We start from the raw sequence: 12,531 nt of genomic DNA on the forward strand, positions 1-12,531 counted from the left end.
CTAATGGCATGCATTTGGAACCCAGATGTTACAAAATTGGTTTGTATAACTGATCACGCTGAATGAGATAAACCTCATTATCTTCCCTTGTGGGCTGGCAGCAAGACAGCTTTGTTTTTCGTGTGCTCTGGTTGTAGCTGTTTTGAAATACTTCTAATTCTCCATAAACTGGTGCTTACAAGAAATACGTGGCACTTCTTGACTTTTTTGGTGCTGTCATCTTGCATCGTTTTCATACTTAAAAGTCTTTTAATAAAAATAAAAATCAAGGCTCCTAACTCAGTGATACCAGGCAATTAGTACTCTCATGTTACTACAAGTGTTGTCATCAGCTCCGATAAAATTTAAAACAGCTTTGCATACTTGCAGGTGAGAACAGAAGTCATAAGGGAGGAGTGAACCAAGTCTGTCTTATTTGATTTCTCTCCTGTCTTGTGCAGCTGATGGAGAGGCCTGTACTGTAACTTGCATGGATGACAGTGGTTCCAAAACTCAACCCTTCTTCTCTTGCATCTTCCATGTTCAGCTTTTCTAACCACTGAGTGAAGTGGGGCTGGCTCCAAACACAATTTGTATGTCTGCAAATAAGACAGACAGTCCTTGCTTAATGAATGTGATTTACTTAATTGTGTTCTGCTCCACCATGATGAAGCATCCTTCATCTTCATCTTGGTTATAGGCTCAGTATCTTAATGCTGTCATTCTCCTACTGTGTGTTTTCCCATACATCCTGTTTTTGTTACAAGGTTCACTCTAGCATCCAGGGACATGCATCTGCAGATGCTTTCACTTGAGTGTTGTTACATTGTGTTAAATGAGTGTAAGATGAAGCAGGTGCACCAGCATTCTGAAGATAGCACAATTAGTACTACAGTGCACCTGGTTCCGCCATGAAATACAAGACATGCTGGCTGGAATGTTATTGCAGCTAAAATGACATTTAATTTCTTAGAGGCATTCAGCTGACCAGACACAACTCTGGTCTTGGAGTGGTGGAGTGGATGGGATTAGTTTTATCATTTTTTTTTATATAAAAGCACAAAGATAAAAATTAAAAACCGCTTTGGAAGTTCCTTTCTCTGAGCAATGTTATGTTTGTTTACTGAATTCTGCTTATAATGTCAGCTTTTTCTAGCATTCTGAAGAAGAATGAGAACTGTAGAGAATGTTTTCATTTCTTTCTTTCAGAATGGATCAACACTTTTTTTTTTTTTTGGTAATGGAAAAAAATAGCACAAATAACATTCCCTTTTGAGACATAAACCAAGAATTTTCCAGGTTATCAACAATACTTTTTAAATGTAGCTTGTGCCTGTATTTCATTCATGTTCTTACCACAAAAATAAATGAGTCCAACTGCCCCCCTCTACAGGTTGTCTTTAATGTTTCTATGCCTCAGCAGTATGGAAATACTGATTTTTATTCTTTTTCCCAGTTATGCTATATATGTCCCCAAATGTTTCTGTGGAAGACATAGGTGCCATCAGAGAAACACGGTGGGATGACTCATGCAATAGAGTGCTGGAATGGAAAATATAAACTCTACAGAAAGAATAGGCTAGGAAGGAGAGGCAGTGGGGTAGGCCTGTATTTTAGGGAGTCTTTGATGGTCTTGAGCTTAATGGTGGTGACGATAAGGTTGAGTATTTACGGGTAAGAATCAGGAGGAAGGAAAACAAGGCAGATGTCATGGTGTGAGTCTGTTAGGGACTGCCCAACCAGGCTGAAGAGGCAGATGAAAAATTCTCTGAGCAGCTGGGAGAAGTCTCACAATCGCTAAGTCTTGTTTTGATGGGAGACTTCAACTTACCAGATGTCTGCTGGAAATACAGCTGAGAGGAAACCATTTAGGAGGTTTCTGGAGTGTGTGGAAGTTCAGTTCCTGACATAGCTGTTGAGTGCCAACTCAAGGCACCCTGCTGGATCTTTTGCTTATGAGCAGAGAAGGACTTGTGGGTTATGTAAAGGTTGAAGGATATCCTGGGCATAGTGGTCATGAATTAATAGTTTTTGATTCTTGGAAAAGTCAGGAGGATGGTTAGCAGAACAGCCACCTTGGAATTCTAGAGGGCAGACCTTGGTCTGTTTAGGAGATTGGCTAAGAAATTCCCTTGGGAGGCTTTGTCCTGAAGGGCAAAGGAGTCCAGGAAGGCTGGACACTCTTCAGGAAGGAAATCTTAAAGTTACTCGAGCAGGCCATCCCCATGTGCTGAAAGACAAGCTGGTGGGGAAGAAGACTAGCCTTGCTGAATACAGAACTTTGGTTGGAGCTCAGGAAGAAAAAAAAAAAAAAGAGTTTATGATCTTTGGAAGAAGGGGCAGGCCACTAAGGAGAACTACAAAGATGTTGTGGAGCTATTTAGGGAGAAAATTAGAAGGGCCAAAGCCCAACTGCCCAGCTGGAGCTTAATCTGGCTACTGTCATTAAAGACAATAAAAACGTTTATATAAATACATTAGCAACAAAAGATAGACTAAGGAGAATCTCCATCTTTTTTTGGGTGTAAGGGGAAAACATAGTGACAAAGGATGAGGAAAAGGCTGAGATACTTACTCTCTTCTCTGCCTCACTCTTTACTAGTAAGACCAGTTGCTGCCTAGGTACCCAGCTCTCTAAGCTGAAAGATAGGGGTGGGGAGCAGATCTCTGGGGAGATCCCAGTTGACTGGAGGCTAGCAAATGTGATGGCAATCTACAAGAAAGGTCAGAAGGAAGACCCGAGGAACTACAGACCTGTCAGTCTGACATTAATGCCACAGAAAGTTATGGAGCAGATCATCTTGAACACCATCATGCAGCACGCACAAGACAACCAGGCACAGTCAGCATGGATTTATGAAAGGCACATCCTGCTTGACTAACCTGATCTCCTTCTGTGACAAGGTGACCTGCTTAGTGGATGCGGGAAAGGCTGTGGATGTCTACCTAGACTTTGGTAAAGCTTCAGACACTGTTTTCTACAGTATTCTTCTGGATAAACTGTCTACTCATGGCTTGGACAGGTGTATACTTTGCTGGGTAAAGATCTGGCTGGGTTGCCAGGCCCAAAGAGTTGTGGAAAATTGAGTTAAATCCAGTTGGAGGCTAGTCAAAAATGGTGTTCCCCAGGGCTCAGTATCAGGTTCTCTTTCATATTTTTATCAATGATCTGGACAAGGGGATCAAGTGTACACTCAGTAAGTTTGTAGATGGTACCAAGTTAGGCAGGAGTGTTGATCTGCCTGAGGGTAGGAAGGCTCTGCAGAGGAAACTAGATAAGCTGGACTGATGGTCCAAGGCCAACTGTATGAGGTTCAACAAGGCCAAGTGCTGGATCCTGCACTTGGGGCAAAACAATCCCACATAGTGCAACAGGCTGGGGGAAGAGTGGCTGGAAAGCTGCTTATTGGAAAGGGACCTGGGGGAAGTGGTTGATAAATGGCTGAACACGACCCAGCAGTGTACTCAAGTGGTCATGAAGGCCAACAGCATCCTGGATTGTATCAGGAATATTGTGGCCAGCAGAACTAGGTAATTGTCCCTTTCTACTCAGCTCTGGTGAGGTCATACCTCAAATACTGTGTTCAGTTTTGGGCCTCTCACTACAGGGACACTGAGGTGCTGGAGCGTGTCCAAAGAAGGGCAACAAAGCTAGCAAAGGGTCTAGAGAACATGTCTTAAGAGAAGCAGCTGAGGGAACTGGGGTTCTTTAACCTAGAGTAAAGGAGGCCCAGGGGAGATCTTGTTGCTCTCAACTACCTTAAAGGAAGTTGTTACAAGGTGGGCGGTTGGTCTCTTCTCTCAAGCAAGAAGTGATAGGGACAAGACAAAACAGCCTCAAGTTGTGCCAGGGGCGGTTTAGGTTAGATATTAGGGAAAATTTCTTCAGTGAAAGGGTTATGAAGCATTGGAACAGCCAATGCTGTTCAGTGGTTGAATCACCATCCGTAGAGTTACATAAAAGACATGTAGATGTGATGCTTAGGGACATGGTTTAGTGGTACACTTGGCAGTGTTAGGTTAACAGTTGAACTTCAGGATCATGGAGGTCTTTTCCAACCTAAGTGATTCTATGATGTCCTGAAAATATTCAGAATATAGCAAGCTACTCATATTTGAGATGAAAGCCTAAAATAAGGAAAGCAGAAAGTTGTTTATTTGAACTGGAGAAGTGCATGAGTTTATTAGGACTAAAAGCAACTTTTTTAAAATTATTGACATAAATAGGCTGGAAAAAGCCATACCAGATACAGTGTAAATGAGAAGTATAGGTAGAGTGTTACAGAAAAAGAAAGTTCGAAATATGAAGATAACTAATTCTTCAAATATATTAAATGCAAGAAGGCTACACACTGTTTTCTTTGGTGTATTGGTTCTTATACTTGATCTCGCATTGATGTAAATAAATGCAAACACTTTCCTTTAACACAAACAATATTTTACAAGTTGTCCTCAAACAGACAGGTTCTGCACAAAAGCAGGACTGTGTGTAAACTGACTTAAAACCAGAGAGTTCTACAAAAGAACTGAGGCCCTGGTACATTTTTTGAGTTTATCTACAGTGGCTAAATATCTCAGTGTTTTCTATAAGTGTGCAAAATGGTGCATGCAATACCACATCAGCTATCAGATTAAGAGCAGCAGGAAACTGCCACTTCATTGCATATGCCTAGTCATAGTTATTTTGTACAGGGCATGTACTAACATGCCATAGTGACATGTCAAAGGTAACTGTTCTACTTTGAGTGGGAAGCAGTATGAAAAAATGGTCATTTCTCATTGCTTACTGGGACACATGTTCAGGAGAGAGGCAACCTTTGTGAAACAGATTCTTCAGCTTGATACCTCTTAAGGTGCAGGAAATCATCACAGTGACTTCCAAGAATTTTCTGAAACTCAAGTGTTTTTTCTACTGCTGTCAAGGACTCTCAACAGTATGTTGCAACTGAGTTAAATTCAGGTACAATGAAACACACTGTGCCTATTTAAAAACAATCAGTAGACTTGCACAATCAAATAGATAAATTGTTCTAAATAGAAGTTACACTATGGAGATTAATACCATCAAGATATCAAGAAGATATTTCAAATGGAAAACTCTCCTCAACTACACTGTGCTTTGCACTTAGCACCTTCTTTCTCAGGAACTCAAAGCTCTTAGTATGCTAATACTAATGAATTTAGCCTCACAACATCCAGTGAGGTAGGTAAATATACCCCCATTTCACAGATGGGAAAACTGAGGCAGAATTCTGAAGTGACTTGCCCAAGGTCCGGCAATCTGTGAGTAGCAAAACCAGAATATATTTTCAGAAGTCCAGATCCTAGACTTCTGTATGATTAAAGTCCCTCCTCCCTACTACCACAAAGCAAGCAATACATGCAACATTTTTTCCCCCTACTGCTGCTGTAATTCTGGTGCCAGAAAGGAAGTAAATGACTTTTCCTGATTGAATTCCCACTTTCTTTGGCAAAAAGCACCTGGTTCTGTCAAAGTGCTGTATTACACTCTTTGCAGAGGTGCTTCTTCTGAGGCACATTAGGAAAAGATGGTTTCCCTATGCCAGGAAGGCTGTACAGGTCCAAATAAGGTAGAGTTATTTTTTGCAGAAGACGTGTTGCTTGGCATTTTTCACGCGTTGCTCTTCCTTCAGGTTCTTCTGCCGCGCTTGTTTGCTGGAGATATATTCCACATGTTCTTTGGGGAACCAGCCTCTCTCCCTGTCTGAAAGTTTCACTCCTTCCATCCATCCTGTGGGAGTGGGGACAAAACACAACATGAGGTAAAATAGTCGAGCACTTTTTTTCATTCCTCTTCCCCAAAAGCCCCCTCCAACAAGGCCCTAGGATCAAATATAAAAATCCCATTCAGCTTCCAAATAAAATAGCTTAATGAAGATGAAAATAAGAGTCTCTTCATCCTCTGAATGCAATAATCAGGAGTGAGAAGCTCCTTTTGAACCCTGATAGCATTGTGAAAGCCTAACACTACTAAAACAGATTTCTGCCCATAATTTAAGAAACCCATTGTTTATTCTGCTCACCATCATTGCTGAGTTGCATAACCATAATGATATCTGCTTTCTCCAAAGCTAGCTCATCATTTTCCCGAGCTTTGTATGTCCTTATGCATTGAACCTGTGGTGCATCTAAAAGAAGAGGAAAGATCAGAATGGTATACAAGAAAGTAACAATAAACCTGTGTACACCAGACCTAGAGGTGGAAGGGGATAAAACACTGCCCAAACACTGATGAGTAGAGCAGTGAAAGGGAGACTACAGGTCTTCTACACAACCAGGAGTAAAGATAGGTAAAACAACTGACAGAACGTGTCATTGAGGGAAAGCCCATGAATATCTTTATTTACAAAAAGGCAAATATTCTGCCTTAAAGTCATTCTGGTTTGTTCTACCTTGCAGTGACTCCCAACTCCTCCAAATGGCCCACCCTAATTGCTGTAATAGCTGATCAGTCTCACCAGGGCATTCCAGGAGATCCAGTTCCCCTCGCGGAGGAGCCAAAGCAGAGATCCACCTCAGCTTCTCACTGCTGGAAAACATCACCAGATAGGTGTCAGATGTCATTGTGAGGGACAGCAGTCTGATGACAGGAGTGTGTGCACACGTGTACGTGCATGCTTGCTTACAGGACGGGGTGGAGAGGGGGTTTGTTAGAGAAGCAGGGAAAGAAGAAGTGGAGAAAAGGGATGGGACAAGGCAAAACCTCCCATTTTTGGAGGCTGATAGTATGAAATGATGTGGTAGTATTGTATAAACAACTATGATGAAAGAAGAAAAGTGGTTCGCTAGGGACTTAAGAGAAAAGGATGATTTTTGAGTCCTCTGCTCAGCAGCTGCGTTTGATGCTTTAGCATATTGTTGAGGGACAACTGCCAGGCTTCTAGGAGGTATCTGGCTATGGTACTAGGATATACTAAGAGTAACCTTGAGCTCACTTACTGTGTCTCCGTTCGGAACAGAAACTCCACTCTCTTTCCCTGGTAATTCTGAAGTAGAAAGAGACGGAAAACGTTTTTGTTTGTTCCATGCAGTTTGATCTCGCACTTCTCCCCACGCACATCTGAGAAAGCGGCATGATCAAACACAACAAAACGTCCACCCCTGAAGGTAAAGAGAAGGAACAAAAGTTGTGAGTTTTAAGGTAGTAAGAGTTAAGTGAGTCCATGTAGCTCCCTGATGTCAGGAAAGCAAGAAGCTTTTAATGAGTCTTCATCTGCTTCAGGCACCTTAAGCTTTGTTTTTGCTGGAAGTCTGAAAAGGCCAGAGAAGAGAGAGAGGGGATTTAACAAAAAGGGTAGGAACACTAAGTTCTGTCCTATCAAGGTTTTACTTGATAGCTTCCAACATAACAGAATCAGAACATACACACACACACCCTCCCTCCCTTACACCAGCCAACCACTTTTTCCAGTTTCAGGGATTTGCACAGAAGCCTTCATACCGTCCTTTAGGAAGAAATTATTTTTGAGTAAAACTACAATAAATTGTTATTATTAAAGTGCTTCATATTATAGAAATGGAGAGACAATGGAAGTGTTGCACTAGGGACCACAACATATCTAGTTATATTAGTGTATGTTCTAATCAAGAGCTGGGAATATCAGATTCTACATACTTACATGATACTCATGTAATGTAGGGTTAGGAGAGTGACTTGACAAATACTGCCACTTGCTGGCAGGCAGAGGGAAAGGACTCTCACCAAAGCACAGACCCAGAAAGAGACAGGCGTTTTGGAAGGGACAGCAAGAACTGTGGTTGAAGCACTCACTCCTTCGGCCGAGACAGGAGCAGACAGTCATTGAAGAGATGTAAGTAGATGGGACGGGTGGTGACTTTCCATTTTGGACTTGGGGTGTTGAAGTCCAGTGCTGTCAACTCACCACACTTCACAAGTCGCCTTGACTGTGAAATGAGTGGGAATATCTACAAGACAGAAATAAATATTTACATCAGGTGTATGCAAGGAATCCATGAGTTTTTGATTTGCATTTGTGCCAACCTGTGGTAGGGACCATCAGCTGAAGTCTGACACAAATGACTGGGCAAGGGAAGTATTGATGAAGAGCTGGCCTGTGTAAGATATTCTGATTCCACAATTTTGTGTACATTGCAGAACAAAAGTTAGCACAATCGACTTTGCAAGGAAAGACATAAAAGAGATTAGGCTAGAGCAAGGCTCAAGGCATGGACAAGCTCACCTTGCACTCAAATTCAATCTTCTGACTAAGGTAGATCAGCTCTTCAGTGCTCTTCATGCGCTGTACGTTTTCGTTGCAGTCCTTGATGAGCTGCAGAGGAAATCAGGTGATAGTGAGATAGCGAGGACCAGAAATGCCTAGTGGAATCAGTACTACTCCCAGGAGCCCATGACGAATTAGTGTAAGTGAAAATTTCTTGGGCATCTTCCTGGGAGAAGAAAAAAAAAGTTTTCCAGGTAAGCATACTAAGCTTCTCCATAGCTACAAAGATCATCCTTCTTTCTTAAGAAATTTGTTAGATGAAATCTCTGTGATAAGTATTGTTCTAACTTTGAAATACTAGGAGGGATACTAGAGTCTTCTTTTTGTTCGGGTAACAGAAGTTGAATTGCTGGTCATTTGGAAACAGCTTTTTTTAGATGCTCCACTGTAAACAAAGGAGGCTGATTAGATAAACACCAGGCACAGATTTTCCACAAGAGCTTGTTGCAGTATCTGTGAGCACCTGATACAATGAAACAGAGGTATTTCAGTCTTTAAGTTGTCTACATAACTGTCTAAGGTGATAGAGGGCAGCTGCGTAACAGCGTCATAGAGATGACTCCGGCTTGAACACAGATGAGTCCCAGGTTTCAGCATATGACATTTTACCTACCTGCCTCAAGACTGCAGTGTTTTAGTAACTATGCAGCAGGCGGGTGTCTTCCAAAGAGCTTTAAGGAGGTATGCATCATGTTGAACTAGTCCTTACGTTTATTGTGGAGAGTAGGGGAGTGATTACAAGAAAGTGAGTGACACTTCAGGAAGGTCAAATGATGACTAGACAGAACAGGAGCTAGCTAGGAAGAAGTCTACCTTATTCTGCTGTACAAATTGCAGGTAACAAATAGCAGGTACCAGAAGACTTTAAATCTTGTCTCTAAAAAAATAGTATGTAAGAATGGATGTAACAGGGTAAACATCTTGCCATGCTTTTTATGTTAGTTTGTTTTAAAGCAAGATTTTATTGGAGAAGCAGGGGAGAAATTGGTAGCTATCTAGAGGGAAAGGTAACGAACACAAAGAAGACCACAAACAGCAAGTCCTGAAAAAAGTAGTTCAGTATCATTGGCAAAGGTTCAGCTGCATCCCAGTGGGGTCCTTTCTCAGTGTTGTCTGCTCACAGCTACATGTGCATGTGCATAAGAGTCACACAAACACACTTATCTGTCACAATGACAAGGGTTCTTGGCAAAGGTGAGGGCCAATGAAAAGTACAGGGCCACCAGGAGACTGGGTTGATGGCCTTACCTTTTCAAGTGCATCATAGGCCTGTGTTGCTTGCACTTCTTCTTCAGACCCAGGCCGAGTTCTCTTCAGGATATTCTGCATGAGAGAAGATGCTTTTTGAAATGCAGACAGGCAAAGCAGACTATGGGAGGGGTAGGAGAATCAAGGAGACACCAAGATACCAACCTCAAGGGAGTCTAAAGCAGTGGTATGAAATGAAATGTGGAAATCAGGCCAGAAATTTGAGGTGCAGAACGTAGCTGACAAGATGCATTGAATAGGGCATCACTGAAAATCTAAATGGAATTCACTGTCCTGTGCAAGTTACATGGCATAGCAGGCAATCACTAATACAAGCACAGCCTTAATTGCAGAATAGTTCTTTGCCCATCATTCCTTTTTCTCCCCTTCAAGAAAGGCTCAAATAATCAAAAAGAAAAAATTTAATTGAAAGAGCTCAAAACAGATCCATTAGGGACTTTCAGATTGACAAATAGATAATGTTGCAGGCAAAGAGCAGGGACAGACTGCCTTCCAGAGGGCAGACAGAGAATACTTGGCTTGTTTTCCTAGCAGGAAAACAAAAAAAGTTAAATAAAATTTAAATCAACATGTTCTGAGACAACTCTATACAACTCTTTATTGGAACACAATTGTAATGTTACAGCAAAGTACTAACAGGTATACAAACTGCATTGCCTCATAGAGGCTATCATGTCCAATTCGTGGTACTGGTCTGATGTACAACCACATTTGTATGATGACAAATGGATTTGTTATTGCAAAAGCATATTTGCAATATATGCCACAGAGTCACTCTAGAGCATTCAGCCAAACATCAAAGATACAGCATGAAGGAGGACTGCATGCAGTCCCTCCTCCCAGTGCTTGGTGCTAGCTTGTATTATATGACTTTCAGTCTTGAAGAAGGATCAACTTGAGAGAAAATATAGGAGAGCAGAGAATCAACACAGTTACCTGTAGGAGGAGTTTGAGTCGAGTGATGCGCTGGAAAGGGAGGATGAGGAAGGATTTAAGTGAGAGACGTTGGCAAACTGGATCACTTTCTAGTCTCTCCAGAACTTGCTGGAATCCTGCATTTCCGTTTCTGTGGGAGTGGAAAAGAGAGAAGACATCCAGGTATTAGAGGAAATAAATAGACTTTCAAATGAAGGGAAAAAAAGTACGAGATATCACCAAATACCGGAGTACTCCAATCCCTGTAGTCACATTTTGTCAAGAAACTGGGACACTCTGCTGAAGAAGAGTATGGGTTTCTAACAGCTATAGGAGGACAGCAGTACAACTTTTATGTCTTTCCTCTTTGTGCCACAGTCCTCTGGAATAAAAACCAGAAGTGACATCCAGAAGTGACATCTATGTTTCAATGGCCCCCTATGAAAAGGGCACCTTTCACAAGACAGAGGTGGTTTGTGTTCTTTCCTCACACCAAATAGGCTTTATCTAGAAGCTGGAAAAGTTGCCTCTCCTCTCCTGCTACTCCTGGGAGAAGTAGTCTTTGCACATAACCACAGACTGAAAATGACTATCCAAAACAGCTTTTTTTTTTTTTTTTTTTGCACTTTTCAGGAGTGACTAAATAGAGACAATAGTCTGCAGTAGAATCACATGTATGTCCATGATTTTTTCTCTTTTCAGTGCTACAAAAGCAATCCTTACAGCAGCTCACTCCTGCTGTCCCAAATGCCATTGAACTGAAGAAGATTCTGGCCTGTTCTTCCAGGGTGTGTAGCATGAGTGCCAGCAAACAGACAATACCTATTCCCCATCACTTGAAAGAATGCACATCAGAAGTGCAGCAAGCAAGCAGGGAGAAGGGTGCAACAAATGAAAAACTTACAGTAACCGCTGGAAGGTTTGCTCCTGATATGTCTGGTTTGTTACATATGGTAGATATACCCTGCGGAACTCAGGGGCATGTTTCAGAGCCACATCACATACATGGAAGGTGAACATGTCCTCCTCAAACTTCTCTTCCAAGTCAAAAAGGAAACTGCAGCATGTAGTTGCAGTGCCATAAAAGGAGAGGGAAATACAGAGCACAGTGATCAGTGTCATTTAGTTGCGGTAGCATCCTCATTTCTTTAAAGTCAGGACAGCCCACATAAATGCAAGATACTCCTTTACTTCTAGAGTGTAGTACCCGTACAACGACAATCTAGAGCTAGGTATCAATGAAGAATCAGAGGCAAAATGGATTACTGTTCATCATAGAATAACCTGAATTGAAAAGGACCCAAAAGGATCATCAAGTCCAACTCCTGGCTCCACACTGGGCCACTCAAAAATCAGACCCAACTAATATCCAACTCAAACCCTCCCCTGTTGCAGCTTCATGCCATTCCCTCGAGTCCTGTTGCTGTTCACCAGAGAGCACCTGACCCTCCACTCCCCGTCATGAGGAAGCTGTAGGCCATGATGAGGTTTCTTCTCAGTCCCTCCTTCTCTAGGCTGAACAATCCAAGTGACCTCAGCCACTCCTCATACATCTTGCCCTCTAGACCCTTCACCATCTTCATAGCCCTCCTTTGGACCCTAATAGTTTTATGTCTTTCTTATATTGTGGTGCCCAAAACTGCACACAGTACTCAAGGTAAGGCCACCCCCCACCAGTACATAGGACAATGGAACAGTCACTTTTCTCAATGGGCTAATAATACTGTGCTTGATATATCTTAGGGTATGGTAGTCCCTCTTTCAGCTGCCAGGGCACACTTAGCTCATAGTCAACTTGTTGTCAACCAACATCCCCTAGATTCCTTTCTGCAGGGCTGCTCCCCAGCCTCTCAGCCCCAGTCTGTATGCATAGCCAGGGTTTCCCCATCCCAGGTGCAGAATCTGGCACTTGCAACTATCATGCGTTTGTTGACACCTCAGCCCTCTAATTCATTCCTGAGAAGTCGTATTTGCTACTTATAAGGCATGGACAGAAAACAACAGCAAATTAGGACATCAAACTAATCCCAATAGTAGAAATCAAAAACACAGTAGAAAACCATAGTAGCTTAGTGATATATGTAGCTAAGCCTTGAAGGAAGAA

The 12,531-nt window shown here is 42.1% G+C and overlaps 1 protein-coding gene across 10 annotated transcripts in view; it reads right to left on the reverse strand.

The window, feature by feature from the left end:
- Window positions 1-4,113: 4,113 nt before the first annotated feature.
- ARHGEF5 (Rho guanine nucleotide exchange factor 5) overlaps window positions 4,114-12,531 on the reverse strand; it is a 36,559-nt gene continuing 28,141 nt past the window's right edge. For all 10 annotated transcript variants that reach the window (XM_068654564.1, XM_068654526.1, XM_068654545.1 and 7 more), the window contains 9 exons: window positions 11,332-11,484; window positions 10,449-10,578; window positions 9,492-9,566; window positions 8,202-8,291; window positions 7,772-7,926; window positions 6,940-7,101; window positions 6,459-6,529; window positions 6,024-6,128; window positions 4,114-5,731 (listed from right to left, as the gene is read on the reverse strand). In XM_068654564.1, the coding sequence (XP_068510665.1) occupies window positions 5,577-5,731; window positions 6,024-6,128; window positions 6,459-6,529; window positions 6,940-7,101; window positions 7,772-7,926; window positions 8,202-8,291; window positions 9,492-9,566; window positions 10,449-10,578; window positions 11,332-11,484 (1,096 nt within the window). In that variant the 3' untranslated portion in view covers window positions 4,114-5,576. The remainder of the gene's footprint in view (window positions 5,732-6,023; window positions 6,129-6,458; window positions 6,530-6,939; window positions 7,102-7,771; window positions 7,927-8,201; window positions 8,292-9,491; window positions 9,567-10,448; window positions 10,579-11,331; window positions 11,485-12,531) is intronic.

This window comes from Anas acuta, chromosome 1, assembly GCF_963932015.1.
Source record: "Anas acuta chromosome 1, bAnaAcu1.1, whole genome shotgun sequence".
NCBI classification, from domain to species: Eukaryota; Metazoa; Chordata; class Aves; order Anseriformes; family Anatidae; genus Anas; species Anas acuta.